The sequence below is a fragment of the Eumetopias jubatus genome, unplaced genomic scaffold (assembly GCF_037043125.1).
Source record: "Eumetopias jubatus isolate StellerSeaLion01/CBP00866 unplaced genomic scaffold, mEumJub1_p1.0 scaffold_16, whole genome shotgun sequence".
Taxonomy (NCBI): Eukaryota; Metazoa; Chordata; class Mammalia; order Carnivora; family Otariidae; genus Eumetopias; species Eumetopias jubatus.
The window spans coordinates 77,442,578-77,459,005 of NW_028274822.1; the positions used below are offsets into that span (position 1 = coordinate 77,442,578).

At 50.1% G+C, this 16,428-nt stretch overlaps 1 protein-coding gene across 3 annotated transcripts in view; it reads right to left on the reverse strand.

Annotated features, from left to right (window-relative positions):
• CABP1 (calcium binding protein 1) overlaps positions 1 to 16,428 on the reverse strand; it is a 53,882-nt gene that overhangs the window by 15,096 nt on the left and 22,358 nt on the right. For 2 of the 3 annotated variants that reach the window (XM_028116612.2, XM_088019279.1), the window contains exon 1: positions 4,553 to 5,200. In XM_028116612.2, the coding sequence (XP_027972413.1) occupies positions 4,553 to 5,200 (648 nt within the window). Of the gene's footprint in view, positions 1 to 4,552; positions 5,201 to 14,254; positions 14,356 to 16,428 lie in introns of those variants that run through there. The other variant, XM_028116613.2, reaches the window with a different exon arrangement.

A 16,428-nucleotide genomic window follows, 5' to 3' on the forward strand; every position in this document is an offset into this window, starting at 1 on the left:
CTGGAAAAGGGGGTTTCCCCTTATCTTGCTTTTAAAACGGATGTGGACAAATACCCGGCGCGTGATAGATACTCAATGAGTAATTCTTAAAATGGAAGAAAGAAGTATCATTTGTCCAGTGTTTATGTGCCAGGCACTGTGCCTGGCTCTGTGAATGCTGTGGGGAACAAGATAAGCCTGGTCCCTGCTTTCAGGGAGCTTACATTCTAGCAGGCGGGCAAGAGCTATTAAAGAGCTATGAATGCACTTATTTAATCACGTTCCCGGTAAATGCTATGAAGGGGGAAGGAAACGCAAAACCACTGAGAATGTGAGACAAAGGAATCTGACTTAGTCTTGGGGGGATCAGGAAAGACTTGGAGATCAAGCCTAGGAAAGCAACCATCTGCAGACTCTTGACAAGCTGGCGCTCACCAGGGACCCCAGAGGGAAATCCAGTTAGGTTCCAGGTATAAACCCAATTCATATTAACTACCTGGGCAGATATATGGAAAGGCAGCGCAGCGTCAAGTGAAGATTCTCAACGCTAGCTGCAGATGATTCTGATTTAATAGGTGTAGGTGAGCTCTGGACATTGGTGGTGGTTAGTGCTCCAGGTTATTCTGATCTGCAGCCAGTGTTGAGAGCCATGGACACAGATACTAAGAGCTTGGAATGCAGGGGCAGACAAACCTGGGTTCAAATCTTGCCCTGCTGCCTAGCAAACTCTATGACCTTGAGAACTTGTAAATCTCTCTGAGCCTCAGTTTCTTTATAAAATGGGTACACTAATAACCCTTCCCTCCTAGGGCTGTTGTGAGGAGTTAGTGAGATAATACAGGCAAAGGGCTGGACACAGTGCCAGGCACCTAGAAGGTGCCCCTTCGCCTGCCCAGCGTTGGTCTTAAAGGGCCGGCTATGCCGGCCTCTCCATACTCAGCAGAACACCCACTCAGTCAGACCTGGTGACTCCTGCCCCCTGCAGGCCAGCCCTGAGCACAGCACCAGCCTGCCGACCTTGATATGCCTGTCCTTGGAAGCCGGAGACAGGAGACAGCAAAATCAGGCCCCCGTGGAAAAGTCGTGCACTCTGAAAAAATCCCATCCTTCTTTACAGGGAAGGATGCTGACCCTAGGTTGAGGCTGAAGGCAGCAAGGGACTCAGGGATTCAAACTCAGAGCTTCACTTAAGCTATTTGGGGCAGGGCAGGGCAGGCCATGGTGGTCCCGAGGGACAGGGATAACTGGTATCTAGAGGGAGCCGCTGGCTTGACCTTTAGCAGCAAGTTTTTAGAAGGGCTGAACAGTAGGGGCTTCTCTAAGGAGCAAAGCACATGACGTAGCCCCACGTTCCCGCCCCCCTTCACTGGGGCAGCAGCCCCTGGGCTTCCAGAAGCCTACACTTGGGAGTTCTGGAATGGAATAATAGGACCAGAGGGATGAGAAGGATAAACCCATTGCTGATTATTCCTGATTAGGAGGGAGGCTGGCCTCCAGCCCTAATCAGTTCTATCACCAGTGTTCAGACTTGGATGACAACCCAGGGTGAACGCACTCAGGGAAAGCTGGGTCGTAACCTGAGAGGTGCTTTGTGGATGCTTCTGACAAATAGGAAACACTCTTATGTGACTTCCCACCCAACCAGTTCTTTAGAGATCACAGTCCTGCCATTTACTTATTGTGTGGCCTTTGGACAAGCCACTTCCCCTCTCTTGAGACTGTCTCCTCATCTCTAAAATCGGGGATGATAATGCCAACCTTCACAGGTGGCTGAGAAGATACTTGGGCAATTGTTTAGTGAGCTCTTGACTGAGGTCTCAAGCACCCTTGCTGCTTCCCCCAAACAGCTAAAGGCAAACGCAGCTGTCTGGGAGGACTCCACAGGATTGATATCAACCACAAGCTGACCTTCTCTTTCCCTTTCCCCAGGCCCCAGGGGAAAAGCAATAGGGGCTTTTTGCCCGAGTAGGGAGAGACTTTGCAGGGCCGGAGTGAATATGGTACACAGCCCTCTAAGCTATAGGAACTAAGAAACTTCTGCAGACCTGAGGCTGGAGATACTGGTCATTCACCCATTAGATACTGTGATCTTGTTATGTGCAAAGCAGCTTGGGAATTGGGCTAGACTATTCAAATCAGAAAAGATGTCGCTAGAGCTAGAAAAAAGGGGAAGGATGGGACAGAGATGTGGGTTTTATACACATCTGCCTCCGCTACAAGGGGTGTTTCTTCCCCAGCTTAGAGTAAGGAGCAGAAAAACTGTTCTTAAAATAGTTTTACAAGACCCAATGCCAAGAGTTGCCCCAAATCATGCCTATTCTGAGTTAATGTCTGATATCACATCTCTCTTGGCCGCTGGGTGGCATGTCCTTAGCTGGCCACAAAGAGGGTACTAGGGAAGGTCCCTTGTCATTCAGCTCCTACCTTTAATGGCCTTTCTCACCTTGCTCAGAGACAGCTTTCAAAGTACCTTACACAGGCCCACATTCAGACAGTTACTTTACTAACAATAACATTAATGAAGGCTACCGTTTTTTTCCAGAACATACTGGAGCCAGTCTGTTTAATATCCTTAATCTTGTGTGACCCTCGTTAATAGCTCTGCAAGGTAGTTTTTGTCAATCTCATTTCTGGATGAACAAACCCAGACCAGAGAAAGAGAGAGAGGAGAACAGGCCCAAGATCACAGCAATGGGAAGTGACAGAGCTGGGACTGGAAGCTACATCTCTACTTTCTCCCAAGCTACCATTCTATGGCTTCGACTCAAAACCACACCATTTGCCTGCAGGCAGTAAGGATGCTCTGGGAGGTCACTGAAAGAATCTTAATTCCTGTTCCCCCTAACATGGGAGTCTATCTCGGTCCCTTCAGTGTCACTTTGAGCCCTGGCTCTCCCTGACTCTAGTACAAATGGAAGGAAGAAGGTCTCGGACAGCACTTGGTAGTTAATCAGCAATAACAACAACAACAACAAAACAACAACAATAATAACTAATATCAATGGAGCCCTTGCTCTGGACCATGCACTGGCCAAAATCTGTACATATCTCCATGTCCCATTTAATTCCCCCAAACCCAGTGAGGTACTACGATCTGGGACTACGATTCCATGACCCAGACCCACTCCACAGACCACTGCCCGAACACCCCACACCGCCTGCCAAATACATAAGCCACTGCAGTGAACTTCCACCTCAACACGTTGCTGCGCTCAACACTCTCAAAGCTCTGCCTCCAAATCTCTACTCTGAAGAACTGCTTCCAGCTAACTCGGCTAACGAGGGCTCCCCACAGGAACAAAGCCACACATTGCTGCCCTATCACACCACACAGCAGCCCCGTGCAACCCGAATCCACGTGTAGCTCCTTCATGTCAGACCTCCACCGGCCTCAGCCGCCACGGAGTAGTATTTTGAAAAGGAATGTGCAGATCTGAGGCAGAATACACACACGGCCTCCTTGGAATTCTGATCCCGCATGGCGAGCCAGGAGCTTGAAACAGCTTCTCTACACTACATCCCAGCACAGAACCACTCAGGGCCCTCTCTTCCTCCACACACCATGCAAACTCTGCCATCAGACCCCTGCATTACTCCCCTCCTCGGCTGCCGCAGAACGGTCTCAACGCTGTGCTAGTGAGTTTGAATTAATTATGGACTCAGAACTAGAGGCAACCCTGGCTTTGCTCGGGAGTTCACAGGTTCTTTTCCGCGAACCTCTCTCCCCAGCAGTGCACCCCAGACTGGAGACGTGGATTAGAGGACAGATGCTCAGCTGCCTGGGACCCTTAAGAGAAAGACCTAGAGGAAACGAGTGTAGCCACTGGTGAACCCTTAGTGACCTTTCTGACCCTAGAACGCACATCGACTCAGGCTAGGGTGTTATTTCACGGCCTACGACCTGACAACTGCCCAACCGCCATCCCAGCGACATCCCTGGAGTGACAACCTCCTTAAAACACCCCTGAAGTTCCGATTTGAGCCATAGCTCTGTGTAGCCCCTCCGTGCTACCCAGACACTTCTCTTTTCTCATATTTTTGAGTCTCCATCTAGCTCTCCTAACTTTTCCCAGGTCTCTGGGGCCACCACAGCCCGTGACCAGCGTCCCCCATCCCCAAGCAAGGCTGTGTGCCCCGAGGTAGCCATTCTTGAGCCCCCTAACTCCAAACCCCTTGCTCCTTTGGGTGGCTCACTGGCAGTCTTGGCTGGAGACCAGAGGAGTGGATTTGGCGCCACCTGCTCGGAGCGCCCCTGCTGACCCCTGCAAATCTCCAGACGGCTTGCGGCGGTCGTTCCCTTCCAGGACTGGCCTATTCTGGCAGGTGGAGGGCGGCGAGGCGCTGGTGCTTCGCCCAGGAGAGGCCCGGAGCGTGGACAGCGCACAGGGTGCTGAATCAGGCACCGGGGGGGAGGGGGGGGGAGGAGGAGTGCCGGCCAGGGCACAGGGCTGCGGAAGGACTACGGGGAGTGTAACCCGGGGCCGCGGGCAGCGGGAGGAGGACTGTGGGCGCGCAGCCGCGCAGGGTCCCGAGCGCCTTGCCCGGGAGCGCGGGCGGGAGGCGCGGCCCTTACCTGGCCGAAGGCGGAGCTGAGCATGGGGCGCAGCTGGTGGAGGAACGGGTCTGCCTCGGACGCGGCGGCTGGAGCGGAGTCCCCGCGACCCGGGGCTCTCAGGGAGCCCCGGAGGCCGAGCGCCGGGGACAGCTCCCGTTCCTCCCCATCCCGCCCGCGGGCCGGCGGCAGCGGCGACGGCGGCGAAGGTCGGGACGCCGCGGTCGGCAGCGCCTCCCGGGGCCTGCAGTGCGCCTGGGGGAGCCCGCGCCTGCTCCCCTGCGCTCCCTCCTCTCGCGGCGCCGGCCGGCACAGGGGCCTCCGCGAACTGGGGTCCCCGGACGGCGGCGGCGTGCCGGGGCCGGTGCCGGGCAGCCGGCGGCCAGGCAGCCCTGGCTCCCGGGCAGGGCCGTGGCGGGGAACCCGGCTGCCCCCGCTCGCCGCCGCCGCCTTCAGCAGCGACGTCTTGGACTCGCTTTTGGCGATGTGCGAGCTCATCGCGGCGGGGCCCGCGCTCGCATGGCCCGGCGGGGGCGGCGCGGTGCGGCGCGGCGCGGGGCCCCCGGCGGGCAGAGAGCGGGGCGCCCGGCGGGAGCCAAGCCCGAGGACGCGCTGGAGGCGGGCGCCGTCCCCCGGCCGCTTAAATGCGGCCCCGTCGCCGCCGCCCATGTGACAGCGCAGCCTCTACGCCCGGAGCCCCGAGCTTCCCGGCGGCTGGCGGTGCGGATCTGGGGGGGCCGCCGGCTGTCCCCGGAGAGCCCACCCCCGGCTCCTCGGCGGCCCAGGTACCGCCGCGCACCGCCCCTTTCCCCGCCCCGCGCTCGAGGAGCCCCGCTTCCGGGCGGCCCCTGGCGGCGGAGGGGGCACTGCGGCGCGTCGCCGGGAGCGCTGGGGCAGGGGCTTGGCGAATGGCCCCAAAGATGCTCGGACCTTGGTGGCCCGCAGTGCCTCTTAACACGCCCGGAGGTTCCCACAGTGACCCGGAGCCGCCGAAAGCTCCAGAAATGCGGGCGGGGTGCATGCCCCAGGGGGTACAACTTTGGAAATGAGAGAGGTGCAGTAAACTGGCGACCTAAGGAGGAGGAAGGCACTCTATGACGGCACTACGTGCAGACACCGGAGCCAGAATGGCGTGGAAGGACACTGCTGGAAGGAGTGTCTGTGGGGTACTTCATCCACTCCAGTACCGCGGAGTGCGACCAGGATGACCCTGGTACATCAGCCAGAGAATTCAGTTTTCAAAACAGAAGAGAAGCCAGGTGGCATCTGTATAACCAGGACTTTGCAGGGCCTGGTGATGATCAAGTTTCAGGTAGGACCCATTTGCTGCCCCTCCAGCTGTTGCCCCCCGCCCCGCACCCCACCTCCACGTCCTTCTAGATGTTAGAGAAATCCTTGCTCTTGGTGGGCAGCCAGGGAGTCACACAGGCCTGGTTGGAATCTCAGATCCTAGTTCTGCCACTTACCGTCTTGGGCAAGTGTCATCAACCTCTCTGAACCTGGTTTTTCTCTTCTCTGAGATGCAGGTAACAATCCTAACCAACTCTTGGTAACATCCAATGACACCATGCACATAAAAGGCCTGGCTCAGTACTTGAAACAGAGCCCACGGGCAGTTAACCTAGTTAGTTCCCTTCCCTCTGTACCTTATGAGGCCCCATCTACCACTCTTGTCTAGTAATGGGATACTTGAGATTTGAGGGGGGGATGGGGTGTGAACCTCCCAGGCTCTCCCTGTTCTGGTCTCTGGCCCTGATGCCATCCATGCATGAGAATCGGGCAAATCTGGTCACCGCTTGGCCTTAAGAGGACAGATGGACAGATTGCCAATATGCTACACTTCACCCGTGCCAAGGGTTCACCCTCCTCTGCACTGCCTGCTTCTTTTACATCCCCATATGCAAGGAATTAAGAACAACAAACAAAATGGGCAGGAAAACCAACTGCCAGAGGCCAAAGTGGACACGAAAAGTGCCAAATTGTTCCCCAGCTCACCTAGAAGGGACCGAACTGCCATATCAAAGCCACTCAGGTTCCTAAAGCACAAACACTAAGGCAGGCTGGGGTGCAGCCGCCCAGAAGCCTCATTGCAATACCCAACTCCAATACAAAGGGTGTAAAGGGCCCACCCTCTCAGAGTTTGGGGACAATCAATGTTCCACCTGTTCCAGCCCTCAGAATAATGTGTTCAGTGGGATTAAGAGCAAGTGTACATTCTGTATAAATCACAGGAGATAGAATACCTTATCAGAATCCGTCAGGAGCTGACAAGAGGCAGTGGGGCAGAAGGGTATTCAAAGTCCCTGCTGTGCCACCCTTGGTTGTCTTTCTGAAATTCCCTAAGTATTCTTGGGCAGGACCTCTGTCAACAACCAATTTCTGAAAAAAGTGAGGAACCTGGGTGCATCACCTATGATATTAAATAAAAGCAAGATTATGTTCATGGAGCAAATGGATGAAACACTTGCGCTCAGATCCTGGGTCATCCTGGATATATGCCAAGATTCCATGTCATTTGTAAAATTTGCTAATTTGTTCATCCACTTAAGGATTTCTAGAACCAGACACCATGTTAAACACCTGGGATACAAAGATTCACCCATTCATTCAATGAACACTTGAGTGCCTGTTATTTGCCAGGCAGTGTTCTAGATGCGAGAGACATAGTGAGAAACAAAACAGTCTCTCTCCTCAGTGACAACTGAACAACTACATAAATGCATGGGAAATTAATGGCGACAACTGGTGGCGTTTAGTGTGAAGAGAAATAAAGCAGGTAAGACAGGAGGGCATAATGGAGGGTGCTCTTTTAGACAGTGATTAGGGAGGGCCTCTCTGGGGAGGGGACATCTGAGCAGGGACCACAGTGAAGTAAAGGAACAAGCCATGCATACATCCAGGGGAAGAGCTTTCCTGGCAGAGGGGAGATGGTTCCTAAGTCCCAAGGAGAAAACAGCTTGGCATATTCAAGGAGAAGCAAAGAGACAAATGGGCTGGAGTGAGCAAGGGGGAGAATGGTACAGATGAAATTAGTGGGGAAGGCAGGGGCCAGACAGCCAAGGGCTTTGGGTTTTTCTAAGTGTGAAGGGAAGCCACTAGCGGATTTGTGGTAGAGGAGTGGCATATGGTTGTTTACATTGTTAAAGGACAATTGGCTGCTTTGCAGCAGGTCCTCTGTTGGACAGCAGTGTGGCAACATGCATCCGGTCAGGTGCTGTCACATGGAACAGGTGAGAGAGGTTGGCGGCTTACTCGAATGATTGGTGGGGGAGGTGGTGAGAAGTGGTCAGATTCGGGAGATATCTAAGGAATGATGGTGAGATTCAGTCCCTGCTCTCAAGGAATTTACAGAAAAATCAAAAGAGGATGAAAGCCACTATAATGTAATGGGAAACAGGCAATAAGGGAATGACAAGCTGGGTAGGAGAGCACCAAAACAGGCCCTTTAGGGGGAGCTGGAGAAGGTGACATTTGAGCTGTGTTTGGAGAAGTGAAATTCCACCAGGTGAATAAAGAAGGTAAAAGGAAGGCCATTCCAGGCAGAGGGAACAGCTTCAGTGAAGGTTTGGGAGCATGAGCCTGCATGGAGTGTTTGGGAATCCTATGGGGGCGGGCGGGGGCGGGGGTGGAGGGCGGTGGACAAGGGCTAGAAGACTAGCCTGGAAAGGTGCTTGGAACTAGACTGTGAAGGAATTTGGATGTGACATTCAGTAGTGTGTCCTTTATTCTACCAATGACAGAGAGTCCTTGAAGGTTTTACAAGTATGTACATGACACAGGTAGAACTGTGTTCTGATGCATCATGGAGTGGACTAGAGGACCTTAGCGAATTAGGTCCACTGATTTCACAAAAATGAGTGAGTGCCCACCATGTGCCCCGTGTGCATCAGGAAGAGAGCAATAGATAAATCGCCATCATGCCTTTCTTTATGGATTTTAAGTCTGGTGGGGAGGTAATAAGGACTAAATGTAGAGGTGGGGTCAGATTCAGGAAATATTTCAGAAATACCATCATTAAGACAGGGAAAGTTCTGGATGTGGAAAATGAGAATGGCTTACCTTTCTGATTGTGAGCTACAATGGGAATACAGTTACTGCAAAGTATCCTGTCTCGGAGAAATAGTTTTTAAATGCTCTATATGGATTATATACACCTTTAGAGCTTCAAGAGCATTTTCACATAAAACGTCTCACTTGCCCTTAAACAAATTGTAATTATTAAATAGTTATATGTTGTAATATTATTTGACTGCATAACCCTTGGTCAAAGCGATGTGAAAGAAGAGCTGTTTTGGAGCACTGGGAAGACCTCCCGGCATACGAAGGCAGTTAATTCGAGAAGATGGGTCTGAGACCGTGGCAGCCGTGTAGAGGGCACAGTGTGTTTAGCTGTCTGTGTGTCTTATTTCTAAAAGAATCCATTCAGAAGGAGTAAGGCAGGGTTGAAGGCAAAATTCTGAAAAATGTACATGGGTCTTTCCTTTAACACTTTCCACCCTGATAATGTCACGTCCCTGTAGCAAACTCCTCTAAAAAAACTGTGCTTCCCTGACCAGGACTGTGCGTCATATTTAGAGTCTAGAAAAAGGTTGTGGAGCGTTTGCACAGTGGTGGTTGAATTAATTCTCCATGACGTTTCTTGTCTAGCTCGTTCCTTTCTGCTGTTGTCGGAATCAAATTCCGCACTTAATCTCTCCCTTGTTTTCAGATGACAAAATCTCTGTTAGGTTTCAGAAAGCTGGGATTACAAAATGTTCTTATGGCTTTAAGTCCTCTATGGTGATTGGGGAACTCAGGAAAGGATTGGATGAGAATTTTTTGTTGTTTTTCACGGGGAGGGGGCAGCCGGTGGACTGAATAGGGGATTCCTTTCCAGAAATCTGCCTTTGGACCCAAATGTTCATCACTTAAGAGGATTCCAAAATTTTTAAAATAAAATGAAAAGGGATGTGGGTTACAGGAATATATGCATATGTCAAAACTGAATTGTACACATAAGACTGTACATCTTACCATGTATACATCATAACTCAATAAAAACATCAATCAAACAAGCAGGAACAGAGAGAGCAAAAATCATTAGTACTGCCAAGTAGAACCAACTACTGGACCGTCTTAGGGATATAATTACGATTTTCAAAATTGTAGCAACTGCACTCTGTTGGTTAAGAGCCTCTGACACTGAGGCCAAGGCTGTCATGAGCTGATTCCTATGTAGGCCACTAGCTCTCCATGATTTTGTGGGTGCAGTTTGTACCACTCATCCTAGCTAGCAAATTCTGTATGTATTTGTTTCCTGGTTTCAAGGACAAAGAAGAGAGAGAGCACAGATGAGGGAAATTCTGTCCGCTCCAGAGGACTAGTCAGAAGTTACCATCTTTATTATTATTATTATTATTATTATTATTATTATTATTATTATTGAAGTATAGTTGACCCCCAACGTTACGTGAGTTTCAGGCGTACAACAGTGATTCGACAAGTCTACACGTTATGCTGTGCTCACCGCGAATGTAGCTACCCGCTGCCACCAGACAAGGCCATTGCCCTTCCACTGATCATATTCCCTGTGCTGTGCCCTTCATCCCTGTGACTGAGTTCATTCCAGAACTGGCTACCATCCTCTAAATACAGCATATCTGATCTCCAAATGATAGAACATATCAGGACCATTGGTCTCATTCAGAATCGTACTCCCTTTCCTTCCTCCATCCGGAGCAGTTCTTAGCCTCTCTGAGATCTTGACTGGATGCAGGAGTCATCATTCCCCCACCTTTTAGTGCAGTACCACACCCCCCTGCACTCTGTCAGTGGAGATACACACCATCAGTACACAACACGCCGGAAGTCACCGTTACAGCCGGGCAGTTTTCATGAGCTGAAATGCAACCCATGTCCGGGTGACCTGACAGCACTCCAAGCACGGTGGCCTCCTTCCTAGACTGTCCCCCGACCCCCGCAGACTGTGTGTCCCATGAAAGCAGAGATGGGCCTGTTTTAGTCACTACTGGATATCCAGCACTGGCGCAGGGACTGACACATTATAGGTGTTCACCTAACATTTAGTGCAGGAGTAACAAATAAAAGCAGCAAAGCATTACTGTTTTTATGGAAATGAGTCCCCTGTGCTTGGACTCAGTAGGGGGGAAATGGAATTGAAAGATGCATCGACATGGTTTGGTCTGGCTTTCCCCTTCAGACAGATCGTTTCTGTGGTATCTACAAATCCGGGTCCGAGTGACCAGCCAGCAGGAAAGTCCGTGTGACCTTTAAGGACCGGGCCTGTTCTTGCCACAGGCAGGAGGGTTCTAGGTTTTAATTGCCTGGAGGTTTCATCCAAAATCAGAGTCAGCCAACAGTGCAGACTGTGAGCAGGGCGGTTACATCTGTGGCACTTGGAATTGTGCCTGGCCCTACAGCAAGGAGCCCGCCTGGTACCACGAGGTTGGAAACAAAATGGGTTCAGCAAAGGAAACTCAGTGTTGCTGCAGAGAATGGCAGGGCTCCTCATGACGTCACCCACAGTAAGACCCTCTTGGCCGTAGACTTCAGTAGTAGCAGAGGGATGGGAGGCATTGGGAGCTCAAAGGTAGAATTATTTACCAATTTACATGGAAGTATGTCAGTATTTTCACACTCGAAAGGCTGTACCAGCGCATATCCGCTGATTTCCAGGCCTGAGTATCAATAGAACTATCCCCAGCACAGGATGTCCGAGAAGCCCCTGCTTCCTCAGAAGCTGCAATGTCCCCGTTTTCAGATGAGATGGATAGGCAGTGTCTCTAGCTGACAGGGCCCTGAAGGGAGGCTCCTCACCTTACAGAGTCCGAGATAATTTTCCTTCAGCGAGGCTGACATCACGGGCCTGAAGGTGGATTCTAGGCAACTGCCCTATCTGGAGAACAATCATTCCTGCTGGTGTGTGAGTCACTGAGAGAGAAAGGAGAGAGGGAGAGAGAGGAGAGAGAAAGAGAGAATTCCAGAGACCTTCTGAAGCAGATCTCTGCTCCCTCAGCCCTGACACAGCCAGCCCTGTCCCGAGGCTATGTGTAACCCAGCAACAAAGACGGCGACGGGGACCAGGCTGGATGAGGAAGTTGAAGGTCTGCAGCTAACACCCCAAAGACACTCAGCCTTTAATGGAGGAGGGCTTTTAGAAACGATCCGGCAAATTCTCTGCCCTTTCAACTTCACTTTCTGTTCTCTTTTTATCTGCTTTCAGCATTTCCAATTAATCTTGGAATGAGAGCCCGAGGCAAGAAGCCAGTGGTGCCTGAGGAATGCTAAAGAGCAAACTGATCCAGGGAAGCAAATGCCAGCGAGGGACCCCACAGCAAAGAGACAGACTCTGTGAGCAACTCTCCTGTTACCATGAGGCTTGCGAGGCGTGCGCGCGGGTCTCCGCATTGGCACCATCTGCCAATTCCTCAGGAGGACAGAACAAACCAGCGAGGCATGAAGATTAGATTATGTAAGGCTCGAGGATTGCTGTTTTCAAAGAGGAAACAAATGGAACAAATTGATTTGCTTGTCAGAGTCCTGTCAGTAAAGGAGACCCGTTCCCTCCTCCTCCAAGAGGACCTCATTAAAGAGGGGCATGATTTCACAGATTCAGAACATGTGAGACCACAATCCACTCCATTCATAACAGCAAGTCCAATTTCCAGAGTGGTACCGATAAATACTACTCTGCTCCCCTTGCCTGAAAAATGACTATTCACTACTACCTAGTAGGTACCCACATGGCAAGGAACTTAACTGCCAGGTGCCCCCCAAGAGATTCAGAACCTGGGTGATTTAACTGACCTCGCTTCTGGGGAAGCAGTATCTAATTTTGAGACCAGGGTGAGTCATGTTTACTATTCAGAGCTCTAAACAGGTGGTTTGATAGAGTGGGGATGTGTTCTTAAAAATACATGCATCAGGGGCGCCTGGGTGGCTCAGTTGGTTGAGTGGCTGCCTTCGGCTCAGGTCATGATCCTGCAGTCCCGGGATCGAGTCCCGCATCGGGCTCCCTGCTGGGTGGGGAGTCTGCTTCTCCCTCTGACCCTCCCCCCTCTCATGTACACACACACACTCTCTCTCTCTCTTTCTCGCTCTCTCAAATAAATACATAAATCTTTAAAAAAATACATGCATCAGTGACATTGTTTGATGACAGATGGTGACTACACTCATCTTGGTAAGCACTGAGTAATGTATAGAATTGTTGAATCACTGTGCTGTGCACCTGAAGCTAATAGAACATTGTATATCAACTATACTTTGATAATAAACTTTTTTACATACATGCATCAAGAAGGAAAATTCATTGCATGTCTGGGATTCTTCTGCCATTGCTGGGCTTCTCTCAAAATGCCCAGCACAATGCTTTTTATGGTATGTTCACTAGAAGAATGAACAAGTGAACCATAACCCTCAACCTACTACCATAGTGCCGTTCCTAAAGGTTCTTTTATTTTCTTACTAAAATACCAAGATTTAAATGTCAAGTCTTTATTCAACAAAGAAATGAAGTCTTCTCTACCAAATACTTTCCATTTGCCCCTTCAGATCCACTTTTCTACCCATTCTGTTTGCTCTGGGGTACTCACCTGTCTAAACTACCTCAGCGTGGGGTGCCTGGGTGGCTCAGTCGGTTAAGCTCGGGTCATGATCTCAGGGTCCTAGGATTGAGCCCTGCATCAGGCTCTCTGCTCAGGGGGAGTCTGCTTCTCCCTCTCCCCCTGTGCTCTCTCTCTCTCTCTGAAATAAATAAATAAAATCTTCAAAAAAAATAAATAAACTACATCAACTTGCTCCTTTGTCTTCTTAGCTTCCATCTGGGCACAGCAGAAGACTGGAGGGCAGAAGGAGGGGTGAGGTCAAAGTATTTATTCCTGCAATCCCCCCGCCAGATCACCTTGGGGTCTGGTCCAGTTGGTTGGGCCTACAGATAACAGGTCACCGCTCCTCCTCAAGGGGGCCCTCTCTTTCTGGGTTCTGTAATTTCTCCCTCCTTTCAACAGTCAGATCTAGAAATGATAAAGACCCTAGTTATGACGAGCCTCCTGGGTACTGCACTATCCTTATGGTTTCCCGACACCTTACCGACCTTTGTATATAGTCTCTCTCTTAAATCCTCCCCTAATTATCTAATTTGAGTGTGCCATCTGTTTCTTACAGACCCTGACTGATACACCTACCACGGGTGTCAGTCTGTTCTAGGCCCTGCAACGCAGTGTTTTTAAAAAGTAGCAAAATTAATAATACGATATGCTACTACTTTATGCTTATTCTCAACGTTCACCTTCTCACAAGGCTATAATAACAACTTAAAGATAAAACCTAATTCCTCTTTACAACATAATTGTGCAGTAGAGTTTGTATGAGCTAAATATAATTCAGAGAACAAGCTTTTCCATGTCATCAAAATTCATGTTAACAACTATAAAGGGAGAACTGCAGAACTGATGCCCGACTTGAGATTTAGCAGAAAACATATTCCAGTATTTAAATCAATCACACAAATATTCAAGAGCCTACAATGTGGCCAGAAAGGTGGTGATCTTAGTAAGAAACAACACAGATGTGGGTTCTCACATTGTGCAATTTGTTCTCATTTTACGTGATAAACGTGCTCCTAAAAAAGTTTAGTACAAATTGTATTTACATAAATCAAAACATAGGTTATACGATTGGAGCAACCTTACTATTTGAATAATCATTTGGTAAAACAATCACCTTTTGATCTTTTGAACCAATCCAGATTTTTCATCCATCCAGAGTACTTCAGACAAAATTTATCTTTGGTCTGCAGGGAAGATCGGTCTCCTTCCATGCTCCTGGAATAGGAGAAATTGTGGAATGGAATTTAGAGGAAAGATAAGGGAACTACCATTTATAGACCATATACAGAATGCTAGGCAGTTTGCATCTGTCAGCACATTTAATCCTGGAGGTATATATGTATTCCATTGTTCTCTTATTTTCTACTTCTCAAAAAAAAAAATTAGAATAGCAGGTGTGGAATTCAAAAATCCATTTTTTTGAACGAGAAGGCAAGGCAAAATATTCAATGCAGGGCTATAAAGATCACATTATTCCCCAGCTTCAGTGGCTTCCCACTGTTTAGGATCAAGTCCAAAATTCTTCACACGGCCACCGTCCCAGCCTCAGGACTCTCGGCCAACCAGGCTTCTTCCCACTTGAAGGCTTTTGCCCTCTTTGTCGCTAGAACTGTCAGCAACCACTTCTTCTCCCTTCTTTTTCAGACTAACTCAGACTCATCCCTCTGCTTTCCGCTCAGTTTACACTTCCCAGGGAATATCTGTCTCCCCAGCTGGGCCTATGTCACTGTATCCCAATGCTGAAAACCAGACAAGCGCTGAACGCTCACGGCTGCCTCCTCCTCCCAACGAGGAAGGGTCGCCCAGCAGGGCTGCCCGGTCTCACAGTGGCCCCATCTACCCCTCCCCGAGCAGGGCTTTGTCTGGGCCCCAGGAACCTGGCAAAGCCTCCCTCAAAAATAAAAAGGCCAAAAGAACCTCGGCTAAGGTTCTAGAAGGTCTTTGCTTTCTCTCTCCCAATCAAGCGCACACCCAGGTTCTCTAGGACCCGGAGCTCCAGCTGAGGCGAGAACGTACCAGTCCCACGTGTCCCAACAGGAGCATGGCTTCCCTCCCGCCTCACACCTGTACACTTGTGTGGCACCTAGCCACGTGATGCAGAAGCTGCGCATGCGCGGGAGAATTGTTCGTCACGTGATGTCTCCGCCCTAGCCCGGATGTTGGGGCATTTCAACATGGAGGGCTGGAGGGCTGGAAGAACTGGGAGAGGGGTTTGCGAGGTCACTTGGGAGGTCAGGGTGGGCCTAGGATGTACTGAGCCTAGCCCAGTGCCAGGCATTGGGCTGAAATACCTCAATGAATACTCCCAAGGGCTTTGTGTAGTCTAGGGGTTGATGTGCCCGTTTTACAGATGGAGAAACTGAGGCTCGTGTAGTGAAAACCAGGGACTTGTCGGAAGGCGCAGGTAATGACAGTCCTGGGATTTGAACTCAATTTTCTCTGTCTCCCAAACACCCAAGCCCTCTGAGGCCCTGGCTCATCCTTCAAAAGTCAAGTCTCTTTTCCCAAAGTATGGTGGCCCCTGGGCGGGAGTGTCCTCTCTCCTTCCCTGTTCAACCTGAGTCAGCTGTCTGCCGGGATTCATGTCCTGGCTGTGTGACTTTGGGCAAGTTATGTCACTGCTGAGCCTCCGTTTCATCATCTGTAAAATGACAACGTTGCACTCCGCCCATTACTTATGAAAATTAACTTTTCTAACAAAAATGTATTGATGCCTACCAGATGCCAGGTACTGTGCTAGGTAAGCCTGGAGTGTGCCGAAGCAGAAGAGATCATGTAATTATGGGATAGCGTGTGAACATACTAATAAACTCCGAAGCCCATCAATAATCTATACAGTGTGTTAGATAATGGCAAGTGTCATGAAGAAAAACTGAGCAGGGAAGGGAGTCAGGAATGTATTGCATGGGTGCAGTTTTAAGTAGAATGGTCAGGGAAGGCCTCATGAGAAGTTGGCATTTGAGCAGAGACCTGAGGAGATGAGGGAGGAAGACCAGCCAGAGATTATTCTAGAAACCTGGGAAAGTTTGGACCCATCTCCCATTAAGAACAGATGAGATCTAAAAATGGGCCTGGCATCCCCATTGAAGCTCGCAGTTCTGCGGGTTTCCCTTATTGGAAGGTGGGCAGCTCTGCTGTGGGTTTCTCACAGCTGGTCCTGAGGAAGTGGAAACAGCCTGTTACAGGTATAGGGATTCACAGCCAACAAGCTCTTTCCTTGTATCTCCAGAGAAGTGGGGGCTTCCATCAGTTCATTCGAGAAGGGTCTGCCATGCCCTTGGAAATTTC